Below are 23344 nucleotides of genomic sequence, written 5' to 3'. Positions count from 1 at the left end.
ATAAAAATCTTAACACCGAAAACTCCTTGCAGGAAGGACTTGTCGGTTTTCAAGAGCTTTTGGCTCATGACTTGATAAGAATTTAATTTTTGGATGAGAAACTGAGTTTAGAGAGACCTTCCTCATGAAATTCACAAACTATTCTTAGGGCAACTAAGTTCCTTCAGTTCAGAACAGCTTCACTTTTTCTATTGACTTTGGACATGACACAAAAGACAAGTTATTCTTTACAAGGTGGTTGAGTCTGGGTTGCTTTGAGCACGCTACATAAAAATTGGCTTCAAGGTGAAGAAGACAGAAGGTATAGGCACCCTAACCCTGTGTGGCCCCTGTTTCAGGGTTAATTCTTTGCCCTAATAGCTGTCACTGGGAAAGGAAGCCCTGGATTGGTGTCATCATTATATTCTGAGAAGCATCTTTCCTTTGCTCTGCTGATTGCTGGGACAACGAGGCTTGTAATTCAGGGTGCTCTGGTCCCTCAGCCACTGAGTCCTAGACCCAGAGGGAGGCACACGGTGCCTTGACTCCAAGCACATTAGCACCCCACTTGACCCATTTGCCAGAGAGCTCAGACAAGGTCGACTACCTGGAGTGGCAGCTGGAGTTGTGAGCTAAGTGGATGGGCATATTTGCCCACAGAAATGTTGACCAAACTGTGTCAACCTTCCTTCCCATGATCCCCTGCTGGTCCAGGGAACCAACAGAGGTATAGGGCCAATGGGGCACCTGTCTTGGTATGGGATGCTCCTTACCCAGTTTGGATGAAGGGCCTTATAACATCGCTTCTAACATATCCTGCAGTCTCATTATTTAAAAGAGGTCATATACTTAGCCATTAGAAAGACAAATACCCACCATTTGCTTCGATGTGGATGGAACTGGAGGGTATTATGCTGAGTGAAATGAGTCAATCAGAGAAGGACAAACATTATATGGTCTATATTCATTTGGGGGAATATAAAAAATCGTGAAAGGGAATAAAGGGGAAAGGAGAAAAAATGAGTGGGAAATATCAGAAAGGGAGACAGAACATGAGAGACTCCTAACTCTGGGAAACGAACTAGGGGTGGTGGAAGGGGAGGTGGGCGGGGGGTGGGGGTGACTGGGTGGTGGGCACTGAGGGGGGCACTTGATGGGATGAGCACTGGGTGTTATGCTATGTGTTGGCAAATTGAACCCCAATAAAAAAATAAATTCATAAAAAAACAAATAAATAAATAAGTTGAACTGATAAAAAAGAAAAAAGAAAAGAGGTCATAGCAGACAATTAGCGTAGCATTTGTTAGGTGTGAGGCCCTATTTATATGAGTAATCTAATTTAATCCTCTTAGCAATTCTATGAGGGATGCACTGTTATTACTTCTATTTTTTTCAGCTGGAAACATGGCAATTCAGAGAAGTGAAAGAACTCGCTCAGGTGACACAGCAAGTGAGTGTGATCTGGGGTTCAAATTCAGGTCGGCTGCCTGGTCCCCTCCCAGGGAGACCGTGAGTGCTCAAGGACAACTCCTGAGTTTATTGTAATTTAGAGCCCAATTTTTGGAGCTGGGAAGAGACGAATCCCAATCTGAGCTCCATCAGTTGCTCATTAGTGCGTCACCTACTGCGATTTATTTATACTCTCCGAACTTCATTTCCTTATCCATAGAATGAGGGTAATGACAGTGCCTCACCTGGCAGATATTGAATAAAGGTCAAATGAGATACTGCAAGTGAATTTCCCAGAGCAAGTGTCTAAAGTTCTTAGGATATGGGAAATAGTCAAATCTAAAAGAATCTGGATGCCAGGAGTTGGCATTGGGACCTCTGCATGGGAGCCATGAGATGGAGCGGGGGGCGGGGGGGGGGGGTGCGGGGAGGCAGATAAAGCCAGAGATACACCTTCTTCTCCCCTGGGTGAGTTATTTCAACGGAAGTTGCTTAAGGTTCAAAATTAGCAGGTTTGGAGATAATAGCAAGATTTTGAAATGCAAATTCCATGAGGGTTTTGAGAACAGAGTCTGCTTCGCTAATGTGTTTCCACTCCTATTTTTCAAACCATGCACGTTGTTTCATTGCAGCCCGAAAACCTCTCTTTCTGGCTTCTGAATTCAGGCTTCTAGATGGCACAGATAACATTCTGTTAAGTAGCCAGGCAAGTGACGGGAAGAGCCATTTAGTGCTGAGCTAATCAAAGTAGAGGTGGCTACCACCTACTGGGAGTGCCACGCGTACATCGTACATCGTATATGGGAGAAATACCAGAAAAATGCCATATGCGTCTGTGAATTCATTAATAAAAAAACTTCCCTATTTTGGAATTTGTCATCTACATATATATAGATAGATATACAATAAATATATATATATATTTCTTTCTTTCTCCTTCCTTCCTTCCTTCCTTCCTTCCTTCCTTCCTTCCTTCCTTCCTTCCTTCCTTCCTTCCTTCCTTCCTTCCTTCCTTCCTTCCTTCCTTCTTCTTTAAATACTAGCAGATGTATCTTCCCAAATTTGTTTTCCTTAGATTAAGACAAATGTTACTCTCCGTGTGCACGTCAGTTGGGTGATAGGGAGATGTGGTCAGAGCATTGCCACATGATGGCCTGACTGATATTAATGATGAGCAAACAATTGCATCTCTGAAAAAGCTTTGTTGAAACAGAGATGGAAAAACCCCCAGAGTAGCGGGAGGAAAAAAAAAAGTTTAAGATGATGCCTGGATCATCTCTGCATTCTATTTGGGAATACATGAAAGAAATTTCTGCCGTGGCCCGGTCCCCAGAAGAACACACGTAGAAGAGTCAGAGGAGGAAAAGCGCCAGACGCCACCATGGAGGGGAGACCCTGTCCTTTGCTCATTCTTACTGCTGGGTTGAGTTTTTATGCTAAGCACAGGGAATGATCCAAGACATGGGGCCCCAAAAAGCACTAATTCTACTTTGTGTCCTCCCCCTTACGCTCCCTCTCCCCTGCCCAGAACCCTTAGAGTACCCGTCTCTGTGGCCAATGAGCTTGGCTGGGTGGGTGCAAGGGCCGTCAAAAGCAACCACCCCTCCAAAAAAAAAAAAAAAAAAAAGGCAACCACCACCCCAAGTTCCCTGCTGCTGCCCTGCTCAGCGGATCCGCCGGAGTCCCAGACCGGGCCTCTGGAAAGCTAATCTCTGGGTCACCGCAGGGAAGCACACCAGCTTTGGCTTTTTATTACATTCTTTGCATAATGACATGAAGTCCCTTTTCTTGTCAGCCAGACAGCATATGAAATTCAGACAAGATTCTAGGTAGGAAGCAAAATGCTCTGACTTCTCTGTTTTCGAAAATCGGCGGGCTCTGCAGCAGTGGGACCATCCAGCTCGGGGTGGGGGCAGGGGAGGGGGGGGTCTCGTCACAGTCACATTTAAAGTACCGTGGTCATATCTAAAGCTGTGAGTTAGGTCGAGCCTTTTGCTTCTCTGCCTCTTCTCTCATTGCCAGCCATGCACCCACTCCTCGCTCATTATTTCGGCCCCACAGAGGGCAGACGGACAGAAGGTAAAACTCCAAATGAAAAGAACGTAAACTTGGGATGCCTGGGTGGCTCAGCGATTGAGTGCCTACCTTCAGCTCCGGTCATGATCCCAGGGTCCTGGGATCGAGTCCCGCATCGGGCTCCCTGCAAGGAGCCTGCTTCTCCCTCTGCCTGTGTCTCTGCCTCTCTCTCTGTGTCTCTCATGAATAAATAAATTTAAAAAAAATGAAAAGAAGGTACGCTCTGTGACAGGTTGAATAAAGAAGAAGATGGAAAGCATGAGTCAGTCACCAGATATTAAGCGGAAACCCCTGGGTGCACGGTGTGGTGCTGGAGCTGCCTTGTGCTCGCTCATATTTGCCGGGCTGTCTTTTCCCAAAAGGGCCATGATGATATAGCCAAGCCCTGCCACTCGCCGTCAGCAGACAGGCTCTACTTCCCTGCCCCCTGGAGCCCAGCCGGGCCTTTATAACTGCCTCAACAAGCAGAAGGTCGCAGGAGTCACGTGGCGGGCCTTCCGAGGCCAGGTGATAAAAGGCAGCAGGACTTCCACCTGCTTCTCGTTCTGTCTCGGGGCTCTAGGCCTCGGAAAGCAGCCACCATGCCTCGAGGAAGCCCAAACCAGCCCACGCAGAGGAACGACATGCCTGGAGAGGCCCGCACGGAGAGGACCCCGAGGCCGCCAGCCACCGGCCGGCATCGGCCTCCAGACTCGGGGCGATGAGCCTTCAGATGAAGGTCATGCTCACGAGCATCATGGTTTGTTTTCTGTGGCTAAGTTTCAGCACAACTTCTTACGGAGCCTCAGGGACCAGAACATTTCCTACCACTTTAATCAGCAACAAGAGAACCCGGATCCAAGGCTGTGGAGGATGATTGAACCCATACCCTTTTCACTAGGTTTCTGACCCTGGCTGTGGGAATCGGCGTCGGGATGAACCAGATGGGGAAACTGAGCCTCTCTAGGTTCACTCGGTGAGGAAGAGTCCCTCTCGGCCTTCGGGCCTACCTCCCCTGATAACCACCTAGTACGAGGACCCCTAAACAACAACGAGAAAACAAACAAATAAAAAGCAAACCAGGACCACTTTTTTTTTTTTAATTAAAAGAATAAACAGAACAGGCACTATTTGATACTCTGAAGCTCACAAGGAACTTGTACGACTGTTACCTCTTTTAAGCATTTTAAGAGGTTCATTAGGATCCTCATATTATTAAAAAGGAAATTGAGGCTTAAAGCGGTTCTACTATGCCTTAGGTCTCTCAGCTAGTGAACCGCTCACTGGTAGCCCGACTGCAAAACTCACGCTCGCCCCTCAAACTCCTTCCAGCCCCGTGACTATAGTCCTCGGCTGTGCCACAGAGCCAAACCCGCCACGGGAACTCAGAGCGCTTCGCCCATTTTCTCAAGTTATTTTATTGAACTCTCTGCCCCCCTCCCCCCTTCCCACTCCTTCTCTCCCCCCTCCCCCCCTTAAATCTTCACTTACTGGGGAGGGGGCTTCTGCAGCAGGCGACCCAGGGAAAGGCAGCCAGCCAAGTTCCTAGAAAATGGAATTAGAATCCTTTGCAGATGAAAGTACTTTATTTAATGGAGTTTAATAAATTAAGGGAATGAGTCTAAATGAGTTCAGAGAAGAGGGTCTCTGTGTTCTATAAAGGCATGCCGTGTAACAGAATCCAGAGCTGTGGCCTTGTGTTAATCACGGTCCCCATTAGATGCTTCTCCAGCTCTCCCATGGTATCTACCTTTGCCTGTTGACTTTGAGTTTTCACAGTCACTGTTTTGACCATAACCACATTTAAAGGGCATCTCTAAACATCAAAGTTAAATCCTCCTCCCACAGAGAATGATTTTACTGCTGAAAAGAAAAAAAGTGCTGAATATGGAAACTAACAGGAAGGGGATAGAAGGTTAGTCTGAACCCCAAGACGGGAACACTTTATAGTATGCTTTACTTTCTGTTTCTTTACAATGGGTCTGACGGCTCTCCTGCCTGCATTTTCTCGACGACAGTGGGGGTAACAGAAGGCCCAGCAAAGACCTGTGGTGTAGGGTGGGTTGCCTTTGACCACCCAGGGGGTCAAGCTCCACTCTTCTCCCATAGTAGGGGGTGACCTGGCCCCTGGGGTGGACCCCATGGTGTCGGAGGGGTAGCTGGGGACGGGGATGGGAAGCGGAGGGCCGCTCGGGTTAGGAAGCTTTGGATGTTCTCCTCTGCGAACCGGAGCCCACGTTCTGCTGCCAGTTCCAAGGGGCGGAGAGGGGTAAACTGAGCACCCGCTGGTCCAATAGGGTTATGGTGGTGACAGCTGTCAACCAGCAACACAGAAGCCCAGGCGCCACGGGGGAGGAGCAGACAGGGGAGGACGGGGACGGACACCCAGATGTACCAGCGCAGTTCCCTTTGTATTGATTTCACTCCTCAACTGCATCGGGACTTTATTGGGCCTCATTTCACAGGGCTGGCAGTTCCAGGCGCCACAAACACCGCAACGCTTCCACACCAGTGGCCCCTTTCCCTCCTCTGGCCCGAGGGACGACCAACAGCTCAATGATTGGCACCACGGGTCCCCCTGGACCCTGCTCCAAAACCAGGGGTGGGCGCCCCAGGCCCGGGGCACACGTGTACCCACCCTGACCTGGAGGGTGGGGGTCTCTCATTGCAGAGGTGGTGGCCAGTGAGGACCACTGACATCCGGCCTGGCCTGGGAGCAGTCTCTCTCCCCGCGAGGACCCTTGAGCGCGCTTGCCCCCGAAGGGGTCAAAGGCAAAGGGGCAGAGGAAATGGGCCTCTTGGGCTCTCCCCTCCCCCCACAGGGAGCTGCTTCTAAATGGTTTCAATGAAAGGCCCCAGTCCCACGGGTCCCACGCTGGGGCAACGCGGAGCCCTCCTGGCTGAGTGCATTTGGGCAAACTACCTAAGCGCTTGGCTCCTGGAAAATCGTAACGGTCTTCTACCAATGTGTCATGCTCTCTGACGACGATGGGCGGCCACACTGCCCTGCCCGCAGACAGCTGAAAGCGTGGAAGCAGTGTCCTCTGAGGGCAGCGGCTGCAGGGGACCCCCAAAGTCTGCCTTTCACCCTGCGCAGGGTCTGCAGAACAGCCTGGGCGCTGGGGACAGCCCCTGCCCCGTCCCGTTGCTTGGCAGTGTCCTCGGGGCCTCCTTGTCTCTTGGATCTGGCTCACTAGCCTGACCGGGAGGATCTCAGCCTGGGCTGCGGCGACAAGAGGGGACTCTGTGTGAGGACGGGATGGGGGGCAGTGAGGCCGTTCAGACCTGAAAGGATGGGCTCCCCCAAGGGGCAGACAGTTGCCCAGCAGGGGTGGAAATGGCACTTTGTGCAAAGTTTGCAGGCCCTGGGGAGAGGAGGAAGTGAAGGTGGCAGGTGCCCTCGGGTGCTTCTTTGACGCCTGGGGTCACGAGAGCTTGCCCATCCTTTTTTGTTCCCAAACCAGGTCGGCTGCTGGAGGCACCCTCCAGGGAGAGAAGCCCCCCCCCCCCATCTTACCCTCGGTTTTCCCTCCTACTTGCTCTCTCAGCTCCTGACACCCAGTAGGTACGCAGTGATGACCTTTTCTGATGGATAAAAGCCCCAGAGCTGAGAGGAAGCGCAGCGACGCCCCCGCATGCCCTGCCAGCGCCTCCGCCACCGGCTGGGTTTCCTGTCCTGTGTCTGCCCCGTGGGCGACTTCGATGAAGCCGGCGCCCCACACTTGCCCGCTTTCCTTCACAGCCGCGCCCCACGTCCCTTCCTCGTTCCCGCTGACCGCTCCTTCTCGACAGCCCCTCGAGGTCCTGTTCCTAGAAGCTACGATCTTATCTGACAATTTCCTCGTGTGACAGTTTCCGTGGCAACCGGTGTCCTCCCAGTCACAGGAAGCCCACGAGGAAACGTGCACCGGCGGGGGCCCCTCGCTGTCTCCCCTGCAGCTAGGCCCGCGGAGCACCCCGGCAGCAGGGGGAGGGCACCACCACCCCGGGGAGCGGGGCATCCGGCCTCCTGCGCCCGAGCTGGGCGGGGGGTGCCAGCCACGGCTGGCGCCACCAGGGACAACTCCGTGTCGCCGCCATGGGCGCCAGGCCTAGCGGGAGAGACTCCGTATCAGTTCATCTCCTCGCAGGGCGCTGGGCAACCAGGGGCCCCTGAGCCCATTTCGGCTCCAGTCGGCTTGTCTCCTTCCCATGACTCAGGCCCCAGGGGCCACGCTTGGTGACCTCACGCCCGACGAGTCCTGGGTGCGCGATTTCCAGCTCTCACATCTGGATGAACCATCCTCCCTCCAGGGTGCTTCGTTCTGTTGGGGCCCTGACGGCATGTGGTCACCGCGCCATTGCAGCGACGTGTGGCCGAGTCCCCGAGGGTGGGGGTCCATGGAGGGAGGGGTTCTCTTCTGGGCCGGCTCAGCAGCCCTGACCCCATCTCTGCCCAGCATCCCGGCTTTAGTCCTCCCTCTGTTCCCCTCCTCTGGCACCCCCTGCCCCCTGCTCACATTTCCCTTCTGGAAATGCCCAGAATTTCTGCACTGCCCGCCTCCGGCTCCCATTCCTTCTCTCCCTCCTGCTCCTCCGCATGCTAATGTTCTGTTTAAAATAGATTCTCCTCTGGTTACATAAGACCCAGCCCTCCGAACCTTGGGACGCCTACTGCCCCCTGGGTGCCTGCAAATACCCGGGTGAAAACCCGCTTCTTCTGCCCTTAGCTCCCACCCCGGCACAGCACTGCCTCCGCAGCCCTCCTGCCCCATCAGATCTCATTGATGCACCAAACTCTCATGGAGGGCCTGCTACGGGTCAGGCCTTGGGCGAGGCACAGAGATAAAGATTCCCCAAAACTGTACACTTGTCCTCAAGAAGTTCCAGTCTGGGCAGAAGACTGATCCAGACATCGATACTCGTGTGGAGGTGGGAAGACACAGCAGTGGCAGGGGCTCGGGGAGGCCTCCTGGAGGAGGTGGTGCCTGAGATGACCTTCCAGGACACGTCAAGTGCCACGACCTCCAGGAGCTTCCCGCCCCCTCCAGCCCACCACAGTCACCTCCTACACTGCTGAATCCATACTACCTTCTATCTCGACCACCCATTCAGCATTTTATTCCAGACTGCTTGGTCACTCGCTTTGCTTTCTCCTTCGCTCCTACCATCTGCGGTAGGTGTTCATTGGTTCACCTTCTGTGAGACTGTAAATCCCTCAGGGACGGATCTTCTTTGCCATTTTCCCTAGACATTATTACCACTGATGGAGAGCCTTGACTCCCTCATCCCTACAGCGGGCACAGTGACAGCACCCGCTTGAGACGGGGCGAGTTAACACACGGAAAGGGCCCCCCACTGTCTTCTTCGAGATGTCGCCTATGGAGCCAGACTGACAGGATCTGGATTCTACATCTACCTCTTGGTAGTTCTGTGACCTGAGGCAAGGCTTTTTAAATCTCTCTGTGCCATAGTTTCCTTTTCGGTAAAATAGCGATGACAATAATTGTATTCTCACTCATGCCTGGCACATAGTAAGCAATCTCGGAACCTCATCTTCTTTATATGATTCAGAGTCTAACTTATTAAGAAAAGCACCTCATTTCTCTGGGCCTGTTTCTTAAGTTACAGCATTAAAGGACCCAATTAGATGATACCCCAGATCCTCTCCAGGGCTCCAATCCTAAAATCAATTAGTGGATTGATCCTACACCCCCATTTGCCTGAGACAGTCCCAGTTTATGCCTATTGTTCCAGAAAATGCTAACTACTACCTCCCTTCACTCTCAGAATGTTCCCGTTTGGGTGACACATTATATGTATGAGCAAGCTCAGATAGCTCAGTGTATCTTAGCTTCATGGGACCATTGGTTGTCATCCTTGCTCCCCCTTCCAGGGAGGAGGTAAGGGGAACCGAGGACAGCCTGGTCTCTACACAAAAAGCCAAGCATCCGTTCCTCTTGGAGCTCAGGCTCCATCTCCGGTACACAGCTGGTCTTTCGGTTGGCAGCCACCCTCAAAGCGGTCGCCCACTGGGTTGGCCTTCATCCTTGTTTGACTTGAGTGCCAAACCTAGGCAGTCTGGCACCGGGCCCCCTGTCTCTCGGCATCCATCTATAGGAAAAGCAGATATTTTGTGAACAAGTCCTGCCATGGCCTTCCAATGAAAACATCTCAGTGGGATTACATGGAGATATTTTCTTTGTCAATCTCAGTAACGCTTTAGAACAGAAAACCCAGCTGAAGCCCACTGACAGTTCCTGGGGACTTGGGGCTGATTTAGTTACTCTATAAAGGATACTTAGAGCTCTACTCTTGGAAGCTTCTGAAGGGATTGGCCGTGACCAGTAGGAGCCTGTCTGTCTCTCTCAGGGACATGTGTCATGGTGGCGGTAAGGCTTAATCCTTGACGGCTCCAAAACTTAGGGGAAATGGGACAGTAGCCCTCCAGGTGGGGACGCCCTGAGCAGATGTGCACAAACTTCATCAGCAACTTTTTCCTTCCCGTTCCCTTTACTCCGGGCTCCATTGTCAAAGGCTGTCGAGTTCTTATACTGCCACTTCCACTTAGTTTTCTGCACGGTTGAGATCTCCCACGTTCATTATGGCCCTGGTGATTTCCACGAGAGGGCCAAAACCAGTGATGTCACCCCCCTCCCCCCACAGCCCTGCACTTCTTGGGAAGCTATGGAAGCAAAACATCCCTGGGGGAACCTTGTGGTCACCTTGCTCCTTCTAATCCTGACTCAGTGAAGGTCTCAGGTCTAACAGCCTGAACGACTTCGAAAATGTGAAGGATTCTGGAAGAGAACATGAACATGCTCTTTACCCTCAGTCTTACCATAAAATCAAAATTAAGAAACACAATGTTTCTCCAAACATATTATTCTTTTACAGAGAAAGAAATTGAACTCCCGCATTGGTCGTCTAGACCAACACTGTCCAACAGAAATTTCTGTGATAGGAAATGTTCTAAAATCTGCACTGTGCAGTGGAGAAGCCACTAGCCATGCATGGCTACTGAGCATTTGAAATGTTGGCTAGTGTGACTGAGGAACTGAATTTTAAAATTTTATTGAATTATAGTTCATTTCAACATAAATAGCCACTAGTAGTGACCACAGTGACCCGCGTAGCTTCCAGACACTCAGGCGTGGTGGCCGGACTCCGTGCTACTCAGAACCTGCGAAAGTCGCTTTGGCTTATTTCCCTGACACATCCTATCTCATCATGGGATCATGAACGTATCTGCCACCAGAAAAGCATTCATTCCTTGATGCGTTCATTCATTTAACAAACATTTACTGGACCTGTGCTACGTGCCAGGCGCTGTAATAAAATTCGGGAATATGTCAATGGAAAAAATAGGATCGCAGTGTTAAGAGCATTATTGTTTCTATAGAATTAGGAGATTTGTAGAACCCCACCCCCCACACCGGTCCGACGCTATCTCTGCAGTCAACTAAATATTTAACAAGTATGCAGATGACTCTTTGATTAAGTGGGTCACCCCGGACAGGTCAGTAGCAGCTCCAAATCTGCTGTGTGCTCTCGGGGACGAAGGTGTGGCAAGAGAGGGAGAAGGGGGCGGCGGGGGAAGATCCTGAACTCGTGACCGCAGGAATTACGGTCTGTTGTGAGGATTAAATAAAAACAAGGCTCATGAAAAAACTCTGGCAAGTGTAAGGTGTCTGCGTTGTTAAAGTGCCGCAGCTCCTGAAACAGTGTGGGCCAGTGGCTCCCACAGGCGCCCCCGTCCAGAGTCTCGGAGAGCAAGAGAGCAGCTGAGCCAGTGCCTGGTGAGAAGGTAACAGGTCGCGAAGCACAGAGAGTACAACCAACTGTCAAGGCAGGGGGATTTCAGAGGAGAGGAAAGCAGTGAACTGAGCAGGAGTGTGGCCAAGGGGCAGGGCATTAACACTTCATTGATGATCAGCAAACCTGCTGCAGGGACTTTCCTGGTCATAAATAACCAGCTAGGACCTCAGGTAAACATTTCGTTGCATCCTCTGAAGAGCATACAGCAGGGAGAAGGAGGTGTAGACTCCTGGCCACCACCTACAAAGGCTATGCCCAAGGGCACTGTCCTCCACTGAGTGCAATGCCGAGGCTCTCCCCGAGGGTCCTAAAACAGCACCTAGGTCTCCAGGGCTCTGCAGGAGCAGGGGTAAGATCCTGCGGTAAGGTGGCCCTGCATCCCGACTGGCTGGAAGGCAAACTCTGCTTCTCGGGCCCAGAGCCCAGGCCTGAGTGGCCATTCAACCAGAGCTCGCAGGCTGGGTGCCCCTGACCCTATAACACATCCCTGGTGCTTCTCAGGGCTTCAGCCCTTGGGAGAGCAGCCAGTGACTAGCACAGCCCAGTGCCTGGCAAGCCCAGTGCCTGGCTAGCGGATGACACCAATGCTGCCTGGTAGCCCTTCTCTTTTTTTCCTCTAGATGAACAACAACATTTGCATGAAAACAGGATCTTTGCTGCTGCCCATTCTCTCCCTTCTCTCCTCCTCCCTTCCTTTCTGGTCACCCTATCCCCATCCCTCCCAGGCCATGGTCCAAACATCATCTAAGCAAGGGCCTTCCCTCCCATCTCCAAGAAGGGGCCCTGCTTGACCATTAGGATGCTTCACATGACCTCACCCCTCTGAAGGGAGGGCTGTGTAACAGTAATTCCCTCCAGGTCCCAACTGTCAACCTTCGATGGCCTGGTCTCATTGAGACAGACTTGCTCTACAACCTTCACTGTTCTAACCCAAAGGGATCACCACACTGTAGTTTGAGAGGGGGTCCCCCTTCCCTCCTGGGAGATCAATCCTCCTACTTATTTTAATATAGGCTTTTGTGGGGAAAAAAATTGCAATCTCTAGGCACACAGAAAATTAACTGGGGCCAGTAGGGAAGAGGAGGGGGTCAAAGTGTAGTGGAGCCATGTCAGGCCAGGCGAGGAGAGACTTGATGGACCATATATACCAGCTCTTGCTCTTTGACCACCCAACGCTATTCTAAGATTGCTCTGAGCTCATCCCAGCCTCCCAAGGAGCCAGTCCTATAAGCACCAGATGTAAACTCCACAGGGAAAAGTGAATAGATAGAAAACTGTTGCCTTTAAATACCATTATTTGTTGTGATAACAGATTTACTCTTTCAGTAAATCATTTGCCCTCGGTGGGTCCCTCAAGAGCTTTATGGAGAGCACCCTTCAGTTTAGAGACAGTCTGATTGCTCTCCCTCTGTATGCACGTGAGCACCCATTCCCAAATATTTCTTTCAATATACAGCTTCTCTCCCAACCTCAGACCACTTTGAGTCTGAGGGTTTCTTGGGAGATTGCTCTCTGTACTCATGGAGCGCAGACGTGCCTTGACGTTGATAGCAAGGAGGCGTCTGCCTCCTTCTAACATTGGGGCCAGTGAATCAGGGCCCATGTGTCCCTCACACGTGGGCACAAGAGGCCCAGCTGGAGGGTCTGGCCAGACCTGATGCAGCTCAGACGTGGCCCTTTGCTCCTGCAGCAAGAGGAAAATCCTGTCAAAATGGCTTAACGATCTTCTAATATTTCCATGCAATTAAGGCCACATCTGTCTCCCAGGCCCCCACACTCCTTTGCTAGTGCACAGACATGAACCAAACAGTCTGTCTTGTCGATCTGGAAGGTAACAAAGAGCTCCATTCATAACTGTAGGCACTTGCACTGCTTTTTTTTTTCAAAGTAAAATAGAGTTTTCACTTTGAGAATAACCTGTGTGGCAAGCAAGCGAAGGATTTTTCCCCCCTAATAAATCAAATTCAACAGCCTAATAAAATGCTGGCTCCCCCATCACCCCCCCCCACAGCCTCCCCCTCCCACTGTCCCACTCTCTGCCAACAATCCCTCTGAATGCAGACTCGTGGGCGCACCCAAAGATGCTCGGGGAAGGTGAGCTGGGAGCATGAAGGGAATTCAAACACCTTTTGAAGGCGGGATGGGTTTGTGAGGCAGATGAAGTCCCGAGATGGGGAAGGGTGGGGGACCCTGGGTAGGTAGGTAGGCAGCCTGTCTTCCCCTCCCCCACTTTGCCTCCTTTCTCAGCCCTTCTGGTTTCAAAACACTCCCCCCCCCCTTTTTTTTTCTGCTGCTCCCTTTACCCCACTACCCATCCCCAGGCATTGAGTAAACCTTCTGCTTCCTTCTTTTGCATGGAGAGGAACAAGAGAATCATGTTCCTAGGGATGGAGCATGGGCTCTTGGACCACACCTGCTGCTGAGCCCTGCAGGAGCTTGCCTCTCCTCAGAAGCAGGCTCAGAGATCTCCCTGGTCTTTGAAGCCTCCAGAGAGTGAGTTTGCAGGAGATAAGTGCTGATAAACATCAAGTTTGGTGCTTATCTGCAGCAAACACAATCTTTTGAGGTTCTCTCTGCGCTCACAGGCCATAGAGACTCTAATCAGAAAACAGAAGGGAAAATGCAAAACCCAGCAGTATTTGCTGCTGCTTTTTCTTCTTCTTTTTTGTTTTGTTTTGTTTTGACCTACACACTGGAAAGCCCAACGTAGATACTATAATACAGGGGACTCCAGAGTAGAAACACAGCCCTGCATCTTCACTTTGTTCAATTTTGTTGTTGTTGTTGTTGTTGTTCCGACGTCAACAGAGGAGCTATTTTCAGTCCTAGACACAAGAGGATGAGCCAAGCGTTGACAACAAGGACAATTTGCCCCTAGCATTTTCTTTCCTATAATGTTTTCACTGCTGTTGTGTTATCTGGCCTTCATAACGATACCCTAAGGTAGGCCCAACGGTGCACACATACAGAAACTGAGCCTGAGCCAGGTTATGTGATTTGTCCAGTGTCACACAGCTTGAAGTGGGGGTTCCAGGAGTACGAGCCAGATTTTTCCATTCATTCTAGCCCATGCAGAGGCTCAGCAGGTAGACTAATACCCAGAAATCGAAATGGCCTTGAACTTGGTTACCCCTCCTAGAAGCATTTGGAAAGCTTGGGTGGCTGGGGATGAACTGAGATAGCGAGAGGCCCCAAGCTTTGAAGCACCTGAGTGAGGCAAAAAAGGCAGAGACTTGCCTGTCTTATATGTCAGAGTGTTGTTTATACCTGATTTCTTAGTAGGGGATATGAGCAAGAGGCTAATGCGAAGTGGTACAGGGTAGAAAGAGCAGGGCAACAGGAACAAGGGATCCTGAGCTCTGGTTTTTTGCTCTACCACTGACCAGCCATGGGCTCTTAAGGAAGGATTACTTCTCTGATTTTCCATTTTCCTTTCCATAAAATGAAGGAGTGGGATAGATGGTATGTAAGGCAGAAGGGTGAGGGAAGGTGAGGGAAGCATGGGGAGTGTTTGCTCCCCCAGGAGCACGCTCTCTAAAAATTACATGACCATAGTGACAGTTTAAGGGTAAACTGTTGGGAGACTAGGATGGAAAGCTCAAGGGTAGAAGCTGGCCACACTTATCTCTTCCACATCCAAAGTTCTACGGCTAATGGGGGAGTCTTCAGCTCAGGGAACTATCGATGGCTCTTCATGTCCCTAAAGACAGCAAGCTATCTCCACACAAGTTTCTCCTGAGACACTCTGCTCCTTATTGCCAAGCCTTCCATACTACATATATAATATTGGCCATCTGCCGTGGGATAGAAAGTAAACCCTCCCCAGTAACACTAGAGCAGAAGTGACTGGAATTCAGCATGAAAGATCATTTCCTGAGAGAAAAGGTGATACATCATCCACATGCTCTGTCCCAGGAACCTCAACAAACCCTCACTGGCCACATGTAGGATGGGGAGTAAGACTTGGGGTGAGGAGGGGGGTGTATGGTGAAGCAAGGTGGCTCTTACTTTAATCTCTATTTGAATTTGTTAAAATAATGTATTCATGTGTTATTCATTTAGTTAAAAATCGATTTTAAAAGGCAGGTTTAAAAAAAGAACATCGTGTTCATGGTGGAGGTCATGGTTGAGAGGGCTCATTCGAGTTGTAGAATTCACTGACGTCGGAGAGACGCCGCATTGTGGATGGCCGGTGCTCAGGTGTGTGTGCTGGAGGCCATCTAGAGAGACGTGAAACATGTCCCCCTGGCGTCTCTCCTAGGAGTCTCATTCAGGAATACCTTACTTGGTGCTGTGTGTTCTGTTTTTTTTCAGCTCCCAGTTAGCATGGTCCTGAAGATAACACTCCGAGGTAGGTCAAAGAGTATAGCCTCATTTTACAGATGAGGGGCAAGAGCTGTACTAGCCTTCCAGGTCTCACTCTTTCTGTTTTCTATCGAGAGGCCTTTCTCCTGCTCCCAGAGAGGGACCCTTCCCACACCATCATCGCTACAAAGCCAGCTGGATTTAACAAACTCAATTTGAAAGGGGTCTTCAGAAGTTCTTGTGCATTTAAGTGTTAAATCTACTGGAGAACCATGCCCCTTGAGCTCAGGAAGATACCCATACTCCTTTAAATACACTTACAGATCCTTCAGAAAATGCCTGCTTGATGCATGGAGAGGAAGGCTCAGTATCATCATCTGCTTAGTACCATCCTTTGTAACACAGACTGAGGCCTAGACTGGTTGGGGTGCTGAGTCAGGTTCTTCTCCCCATTGGGGAGACATCTTAGTCTTTTTCATGGTCCCTCACACACACCTGCATACGCACAAATACCCACAAATTACAATGCATCTTGAAAACTACTAAATATTGCACCATAAATATGTAACTTATGCAAATAGTAAGATAGCAGAAAGTATGCATATAGACAACAAGGTAGCTGTTTGGCTCTTCCAGAATCAAAAAAATAACCATTCTTTCTAGTTTTCACAGTATTTGATAAACATTTGCTTTGGAGAGCCAGTGAACAACCTGGTTTATTGATAGACCATTAGCCATAAGCTCTGTTTTTAGATGTTTTAGCTACAGTGGAGATTTTTATCTGCACCTGGCATGTCTTGGGTGTGTCTGAAATGGGTGCATGTCACAAGAGCCCTCCAGGTTCCCACATTCTCTAAGTTGCTCAAGTGACAAAGGGGGTCCAGATATCAAGCCAACAATTAGAATTGCAAGCATGAGATGGCTACAGGTTCATATCTTAAGGATTTCAGAAGCCAGAGTGCTAATGTCACCATCAAAAGCTGCAGCTTATCAACTCATCCCACTGCTTTGGTTGGAGGTCTCCTGAGTCTAGGATTCCTGAGTGTAAGAATTATTACCATGCCTTCTTTTTCTAACAATTTCTAACTGCCCAGCCTGCACATATTAAATGAATGTGTGCAGCTCATCATAATGGAAAGGAAGAACAATATACTCACGCTGGGCAGGAGTGGGGGTTGGGTACCCGAGGAGTGGTTGCATGTTAAGCTCAAGCAGCTTGCATTTCCTGTTTAGTGGGGCCGGTGAAGGTTTCAAGTGGTAAGGTCTCAATGCTAAACCAAATAGATAGCCTCCTTGGTCGTGCCCGAGGAACTGAGATTTGGCCTCTGGATACCAGATGGAGGTATTAGCACTAAAGAACTTCAGGATCAACTGCTCCCCATTTCCAGCTGCTTGTTTCAATTGTCCTTTGTCCTATTCCTTCCAAGGTCCTCCCTTGAGAGTCCGGTTAACCAGTTTCTCAGACCAGCACACGAGACCCTCAGAGGAGAATTTTAAAAACATCTCATTCTTAATACTATTATCTACTTGCAGGAATCAGAGGAATTTCCAAGGGGACCTGTCATGTAAGGGTAGAGATGGCTCAGAAAGACCTATGAAATTCAGAAGCACTTCACACTTTATTCCCCAAATACAGCCAAATTCAGGCCCCTGGTGCATTCAACTACGGAGTAAATCACCATCACACAGGTGTTATCACGTGACCTTTTATTTGCCTATCTTATCTAGAGGCCTAATAATACTGATGCCTACTATGATTATTTCTTAGCCATCAAACTGATCTGTCAAGGAATTGCACCGCCGACACATTCACAGAGTTCTCCTAAATCAGAGGTCAGCTCCCGAAAAATGAAAACCAAATGGTATCTTAAGAAGTACTTCATTATCTTGGATTTCACCAAATCTTCGAAATAAGTTTACCTTAAATCCTTCAATACAAGTGATAACCATTATTAATTACCTTTACATTATTATAGGAATTTAAGTATATAACAAGGGACCAGAACAAAGTCCACTCAGCCTCTGTCTCTTTCTCTCTTTTTTTTAAAGATTTATTTATTTATTTTAGGGGGGGGGGGTGCCACACAAGTGGGAAGGGCAAAGGGAGAGGGAGAGGGAGAGAGAGGGAATCCGAAGTGGACACTGAGCTCAGAGTGGAGCCCAACACACAGCTTGATCTCATGACCCCTGAGATCACGACCTGAGCCAAAACCAAGAACTGGATGGACCTTCAAACAACCACGTCACCCAGATGCCCCTCTTTTTTTTTAATAATGGCAGAAGATGTATCTTCCAGATTTATTTCCTTCCATACTGTGATTATAGCAATAATCACAATAATAGTAACTGAGATTGTTGGACTGCTTTACAGTTTCGGACATTAATCTTAACAGGAGACTTCTCACACCTATAATCTTACTTAATCGCCATGATTAATGGGGAAGTAGGTAGTATTATTCGCCTTCCCCATTTTGCTGGTGAAGAAAGGAAGGTTCTGCAAGGGTAAGACCTCATTCCTGGTCACAAGGCTGCTAAGTAGAAGAATGCAAGCCCAGGCCCCTGGACTCCAGATACCCAGCCTCTTCCATGGGGCCACCCTTTCTCTAATGCAACTCTTTGCCCCGGAATGCAGAGGCAGTGAGTACAGTTTGTTTTTCATATTGATGCCATTTTTCTTTGTCTTTTGATCTTGCCCCCTTGGTTAGACTCTAGGCAGTTCTAAGGCGAGATCTTTATCTGTTAGCTACCATTTTAACTTGTGGTGGGCTCATTAGGGGTCCAGAGACACTTGCTGATTGATGGCATGCCCTGGGCATGAGGCTGCTGGCTTTGACATTTTACAACTGCACACTTCCTTCAGTGACACAGCATGCCCAGGCAACAGGCCTCACTGCCATTTTCTCAAAACCAGGAAATGAAACTGGCCACCGAGAGCAAATGACCACCAGCCGGAGCATTAGTGCAAACCAAGCAAAACACACCAAGATGCAGACCTCGTGGCTAGCAGGACAAACGCATTCCATCTGTAGTTATCGCTGGAGAAATGTCACCCATTTCTTCCTCTCATCCTGGTTTCAGTGACAGTCACCCTCAACTTTGAACAGGTTGAACTGTGCACCTATATATGCTTGCCCAACACTCGCCCCCCTGACCTGCCGTTTGCAAAAATCCCAGTCTCTGCGCCTGGGCACAAGGACTCTGTTTTGGCTGAAGAATGTTCCGAGAAGGGCAAGGCTGGGCTGCTTTAGCGTGCAGGAGAATGCTATTTTTTTTTTTTTTTCTCACATTCTCCTTGTTATATAGCCTCCTCACGTCCTGTCTGTCCGTAACCCGGGCAGATCTCTGGCAGACTGGTATTACGAATTCTTTTGGTGTGTGACTGCAGAGGTGTCTTCTGTCTGCAGAGGGGAGCACGGAGCTCTGGGTGGGGGGGGGGGCTGCTGGGGCATAGGTAAGAGTAATCTGAGCCCAGGCTGTCTCAACAGCCAGCTCCAATAGCAATCCTAGGCTCGCCCCCTATCACCCTCCCCACTATGCTGACTGCAACCCCACATAGGAGGAGCTTGTGGGAGCCAACGCCTCTCTGTAAAGAGCCTGTTCCTCCAGGCTTTTTCATTCTGATGGGCCTGGAGGAGAGGGAGAGAAAATAAGATACAAACTTCTTTGCATATGAATGCACCAAGATGTGTCTTTCTGGGTACTTTTGTTCCATTTGAAAGGACAGGAGGCTGCCAAAGAGACAGGGCTAATTAGGCTAAGACAGATGGGCATGTCAGAAAACTTTCTGCTGGATCCTGCATTTGCATGGTGTCAGGGATTTTTGAGTTTCCACCATACATGATGTTCCTGCCAACGGGTCCCAAGGACAAGCATTGGTCTTTGTAGGTGGACGTGAGACACCGAACCGATTCTAGACGGAGTTGTGGTCTGTGACTCACTTTGCTTATTATTTTTATTGTTGTTTTTGTGACTTTTTTTTTTTTTTTGTCTTCTTCTAGATAAGCAACGAGTCTGTTCGCTCAGCACCAACCAGGTTAACAGGAATGAGGGGAAGACAGGAAAAGCTTGCCGGGGAAATGAGTAGAGCTGCTTGAGATGCTTCTCAGGTTCGCAGGTTCCCAGCCTGCTTCGTTTTTTCTTGAAGCATGGTTCCTGGACGGAGGGTATTTTAATTCAAAAAATAAAAACTTCCTGATACCATGCTAGACCTGGTGAATTAGGATCTCAGAGCCGAGCCCAGGAACCAGTACTCTTTACACGCCCCAAGTGAGTCTTAGGCAGATGCAAGCGTCAGAACCTATGTGAGGTGCTCAGTAAAAGAAACTTCCACCATCACATCTGTTTGGAAGATGCTGCAGAAGGATGTCGTTCCTCTTCTTTGCTTGGGGGCTCAGGATATATGTTAGCTAGTAGCAGATGCGAGGTTCTGGTAAATCCTGAGGGTTTTTGTATGTTTCCATAACCCAGAGTTTCCCACACTGTTTTGAACCCAGAATCTGGTTGCATAAAGCACCTCTGAACATCCCTCAGGCATACTTTGGAAGCAATGAAATGCCCTAATTGTGCCTTTACCACCTGTCATTCATCGGAGGACCTTACCTCCCCAGGGCTCACTCTTCTTCTCTCTTCCTGCCACAGACCACCCAAACTATTGCAAGAGGGAAGTGAGCCCAAGGCAGCTCAAAAAAAAAAAAAAAAAAAAAAAAAAGCTCAAGACCTTTTTTTTTTTTTGGAACTAGTTGCTTCTTAGAATCATAACTTGCTTCAGTTATGCGTTGGAAGCAATGTTGCATACTCCTTCCTCCCATCTTCATTATTTATGTGGAAATATCACATCTTCACAGGTGCTTTCTGTGACTCGCCCCATCCAAATGATATCCGGCCTGGAGTTCTTTTTTTTCAGGACACTCTACTTTTTCTTCTTGTCCCTGCCACATTTCTGCTTACATATTCATTTGTGCAAAAGTGTCATGAAGGTCTCACCTTGCTAGACCCAACTGAGGGCAGGGTGTCTGCTCTCACCAGTTCAGCCTCGAAGCCAGGGCTTAGCACCAATGCCTGGCCCGCAGTAAGCACCCAATAAATATTTGTTGCCTGAGTGCATTACAGACTTTTAACTCTGCGAATCACAAAGAACAGGTGGGCCCCGGTAATGGAGACTCCCAGTGGCTCCATCTGCACATCAGAGTTTCCTGAAAAGCCTCTAAATGGTGCAAGGTTGCGGCTCCATCTCCCACAGGAGGAGGCTGTGGCAGGTTACCAGGCTGACCTCTGGCTGGGTGGGGAGAAAGGAGGGCCCCTGAGACCTTTATTCTGGTTTCTTATGACTTACTCTAGGTTTTGGGATAAGCCCCTGCACGTTTGGGGGCCTGGCTGCGCCGCTTAGTGAAGTGGGTGTCCCACCAGCTGCTCCAAGACTACACCATGAGCTGTCTCCGTGAGCAGCTTGAAATCCCGAAATGAGAGGTGATTCTGAAGTTCGAATCATGGTTACTATTTCTGGCACTGTGGGTTTCTAGCACGTGGCCGGCCGCGACCCATGGGTTCTGCCAAAGTGACTTAAGTATGTTACCAACGCTGGCCCTTTAACAGAAAAAGGATGGCTCAGTTTGTTAACCACCCTTTCTGACTTGACCTGTTGTTTTGTGGTGCAAAAGTTACACAAGCAGACCGTTGGACACGCATGCTGGCTGGCTCGTTGGTGTTTTTCTCACGGGCGTCGGGCTGCAGCTCGGGGAATCTGTACCCAGAGGGGAGAGCACCACGGCTCGGAGACATCCCCAGGCAGCTCTCGGGGGCTCCATCCCCCTGGGCAGCCCGGGCTGTCTGCTGCACAGGAAGCAGAGGGCATGGCTAATGTACATGTCACCGTGTGGCTTATGGTCACAGCCTCACCCTACCTTTGAGTCTGCACAAGCTACAAGAGCAACAGGAAACGGCCAGGGGTATATATATAGCCACATTGTGTTTATCCAAAGGTGCTGTTTTGCACAGATTATTATGAACTTTTTCAGCGGGAGAGGACATGGCATCTGCCTTTTCCGCAGGGCCTCCTGAGGTGCTTGTAAAATTAATCAGTCCACCTGAGAAGGAAGAGGGACATTAGGCCTTTTCAAGGTGAACGGACCAGTGCATTTTCTTTTCCAAAGGATTTCCGGATCCATTCAGCCAAGGCTCGGAAAGGATGGGAAACAGCAATGGAAAAATGCAGGATTTTCATGAGCCTCTGAATACAACCCATCTGGGAAAATCATTCATTCCGTAGATTGAGTTTCCCCTGAAACGCATTAATTAGACTTTGCTCCCCCCACCTCCGCCTTCCATTCTCCAGGCAAATAAAGAAGTCCATCCCTTCCCAGTATGGCCCTCACATGGCCCTTGGTCCAGCTCCCCCGGATCCTGCCAGGGCAGAGCCAACAGAAAGGCTGTGGGCGCCCGGCTCGCAGGGCCCAGCACCGCAGACCACCTCTGTCCTCAAACAAGAGAAGCCAGAAGGAAAGGGAAAAGCATCCTCATTCCAGCTCTTTCCTTCTTCACCGCTTTGGATGTGACTTCCTCCCAGCGCCCAGTTTACTTCTGGAATTCTAGACTGAAATGCATGTTCTGGAGCCAGGGCCAGGCTTCAGCAGCTCTGACCCGCCCTGTACCCCCTGCCTTAGGAGCAGCAGGTCATTGAAATGCTGGTCTCACAAAAGCCAAGCTGGGCCTCAGTGCTTTGATCTAACTTGTGCCTGCTTAGGTGACCTGGGGGCAAGTTAGGAAAGGGCTCTGAGACTCCGGTTTCGGTTTGCATCTGTACAATGGGAATAGTGAGGTTGTGAGCAGGAGAGGAGAGAATCCAGGTAAAAGCGGTGAGCCTAGTACCCATGTGACGGAGTACATGCTCCACTGGCAGTCGGGGCTGGGGTAGTAAGGATATGCACTGGGGCGGGGAGGGGGGGGGAGCTGCAGAGCAGAATCCTGGGGAGCACGGACCCCGATTTCAAGGCCCTCGCCTTGTGCTGACTCAGTTGGCACCTCATTCAACACCAACAGACTGTTACTCGGAGGCTGCAACTGCTCGGGGGCTTGGCTCACTCCCGTCCCTCTGAGCAGCCTCTAAGCGAGTGCCACTTCATAAATGTGGTCTTGGCCCTTCCTATTCTGAAAAGACGTTACAGTCGTATGATGCATTGTGAAAAAATAGGCACAAACAATCTGGAGGGCAGTTTCAACGTTTCCTCCTCCTCGCGGTCCACCCCCCAACCCCCAGCACTCCCCCAGGCCAAGGCCTGGGACGCTGGTTCACGAGGACCCAGCTCAAGAAGCAGAGATCTAAAGTGGGGGCGGAGGCGTAGGTATTGGAGTCTGTTTTGATGCTTTCTCCTCGGCACAAGGAGGCCAAAGGCAGTAAAAGGGACCCGGGGTGCCCTGAGCCCGGCACTGGCAGCCTCTGGCGAAGGCAGGTCGCCCCTGGAAGCCCCTCCACCTCCGGCCTGCTCCTTTCCTCTCCCACCTCCTTCGCTGCCCCAGTCCCAAACCATTGTTCAGTCTCTTATTGAAAGCGGAGCACACAGTGGCAGAGGCCAAAGCCTGCGGCTATGTGTGCCTGAGATTAAGACTTTTATCTGATCTTCGGCAACTTGCAGAGGAAATCCTGTTCCAAAACTCAGGGCCCTGAGTGAAAGGTTGCCAGCAGCTCTTCCCTCCCACCTGCGAGATAAATCAGGACACCTGAAATGCTAGCACGGGCTCATTGTTTATAAATATAATGATCTCA

General features: G+C 49.9%; 1 protein-coding gene and 1 long non-coding RNA gene across 7 annotated transcripts in view; one reads left to right on the top strand and one right to left on the bottom strand.

Annotated features, from left to right (window-relative positions):
• The window catches only part of FLI1 (Fli-1 proto-oncogene, ETS transcription factor), a 122623-nt gene that overhangs the window by 56102 nt on the left and 43177 nt on the right, over positions 1–23344 (bottom strand). Inside the window, exon 2 of one of the 6 annotated variants that reach the window (XM_072822676.1) lies at positions 4975–5028. The exons of the other annotated variants lie outside the window; for them this stretch is intronic. Within the exon in view, the coding sequence (XP_072678777.1) occupies positions 4975–5028 (54 nt within the window). The remainder of the gene's footprint in view (positions 1–4974; positions 5029–23344) is intronic. 6 annotated transcript variants of the gene reach the window in all.
• On the top strand, positions 18082–20230 carry LOC140625647 (uncharacterized). Its single transcript, XR_012024987.1, has 2 exons — positions 18082–18222; positions 19584–20230. It is a non-coding gene; the product is annotated as an uncharacterized lncRNA (long non-coding RNA).

The sequence above is a fragment of the Canis lupus genome, chromosome 3 (assembly GCF_048164855.1).
Source record: "Canis lupus baileyi chromosome 3, mCanLup2.hap1, whole genome shotgun sequence".
Lineage (NCBI taxonomy): Eukaryota > Metazoa > Chordata > Mammalia > Carnivora > Canidae > Canis > Canis lupus.
This window is presented reverse-complemented; position numbering and strand designations above follow the sequence as displayed.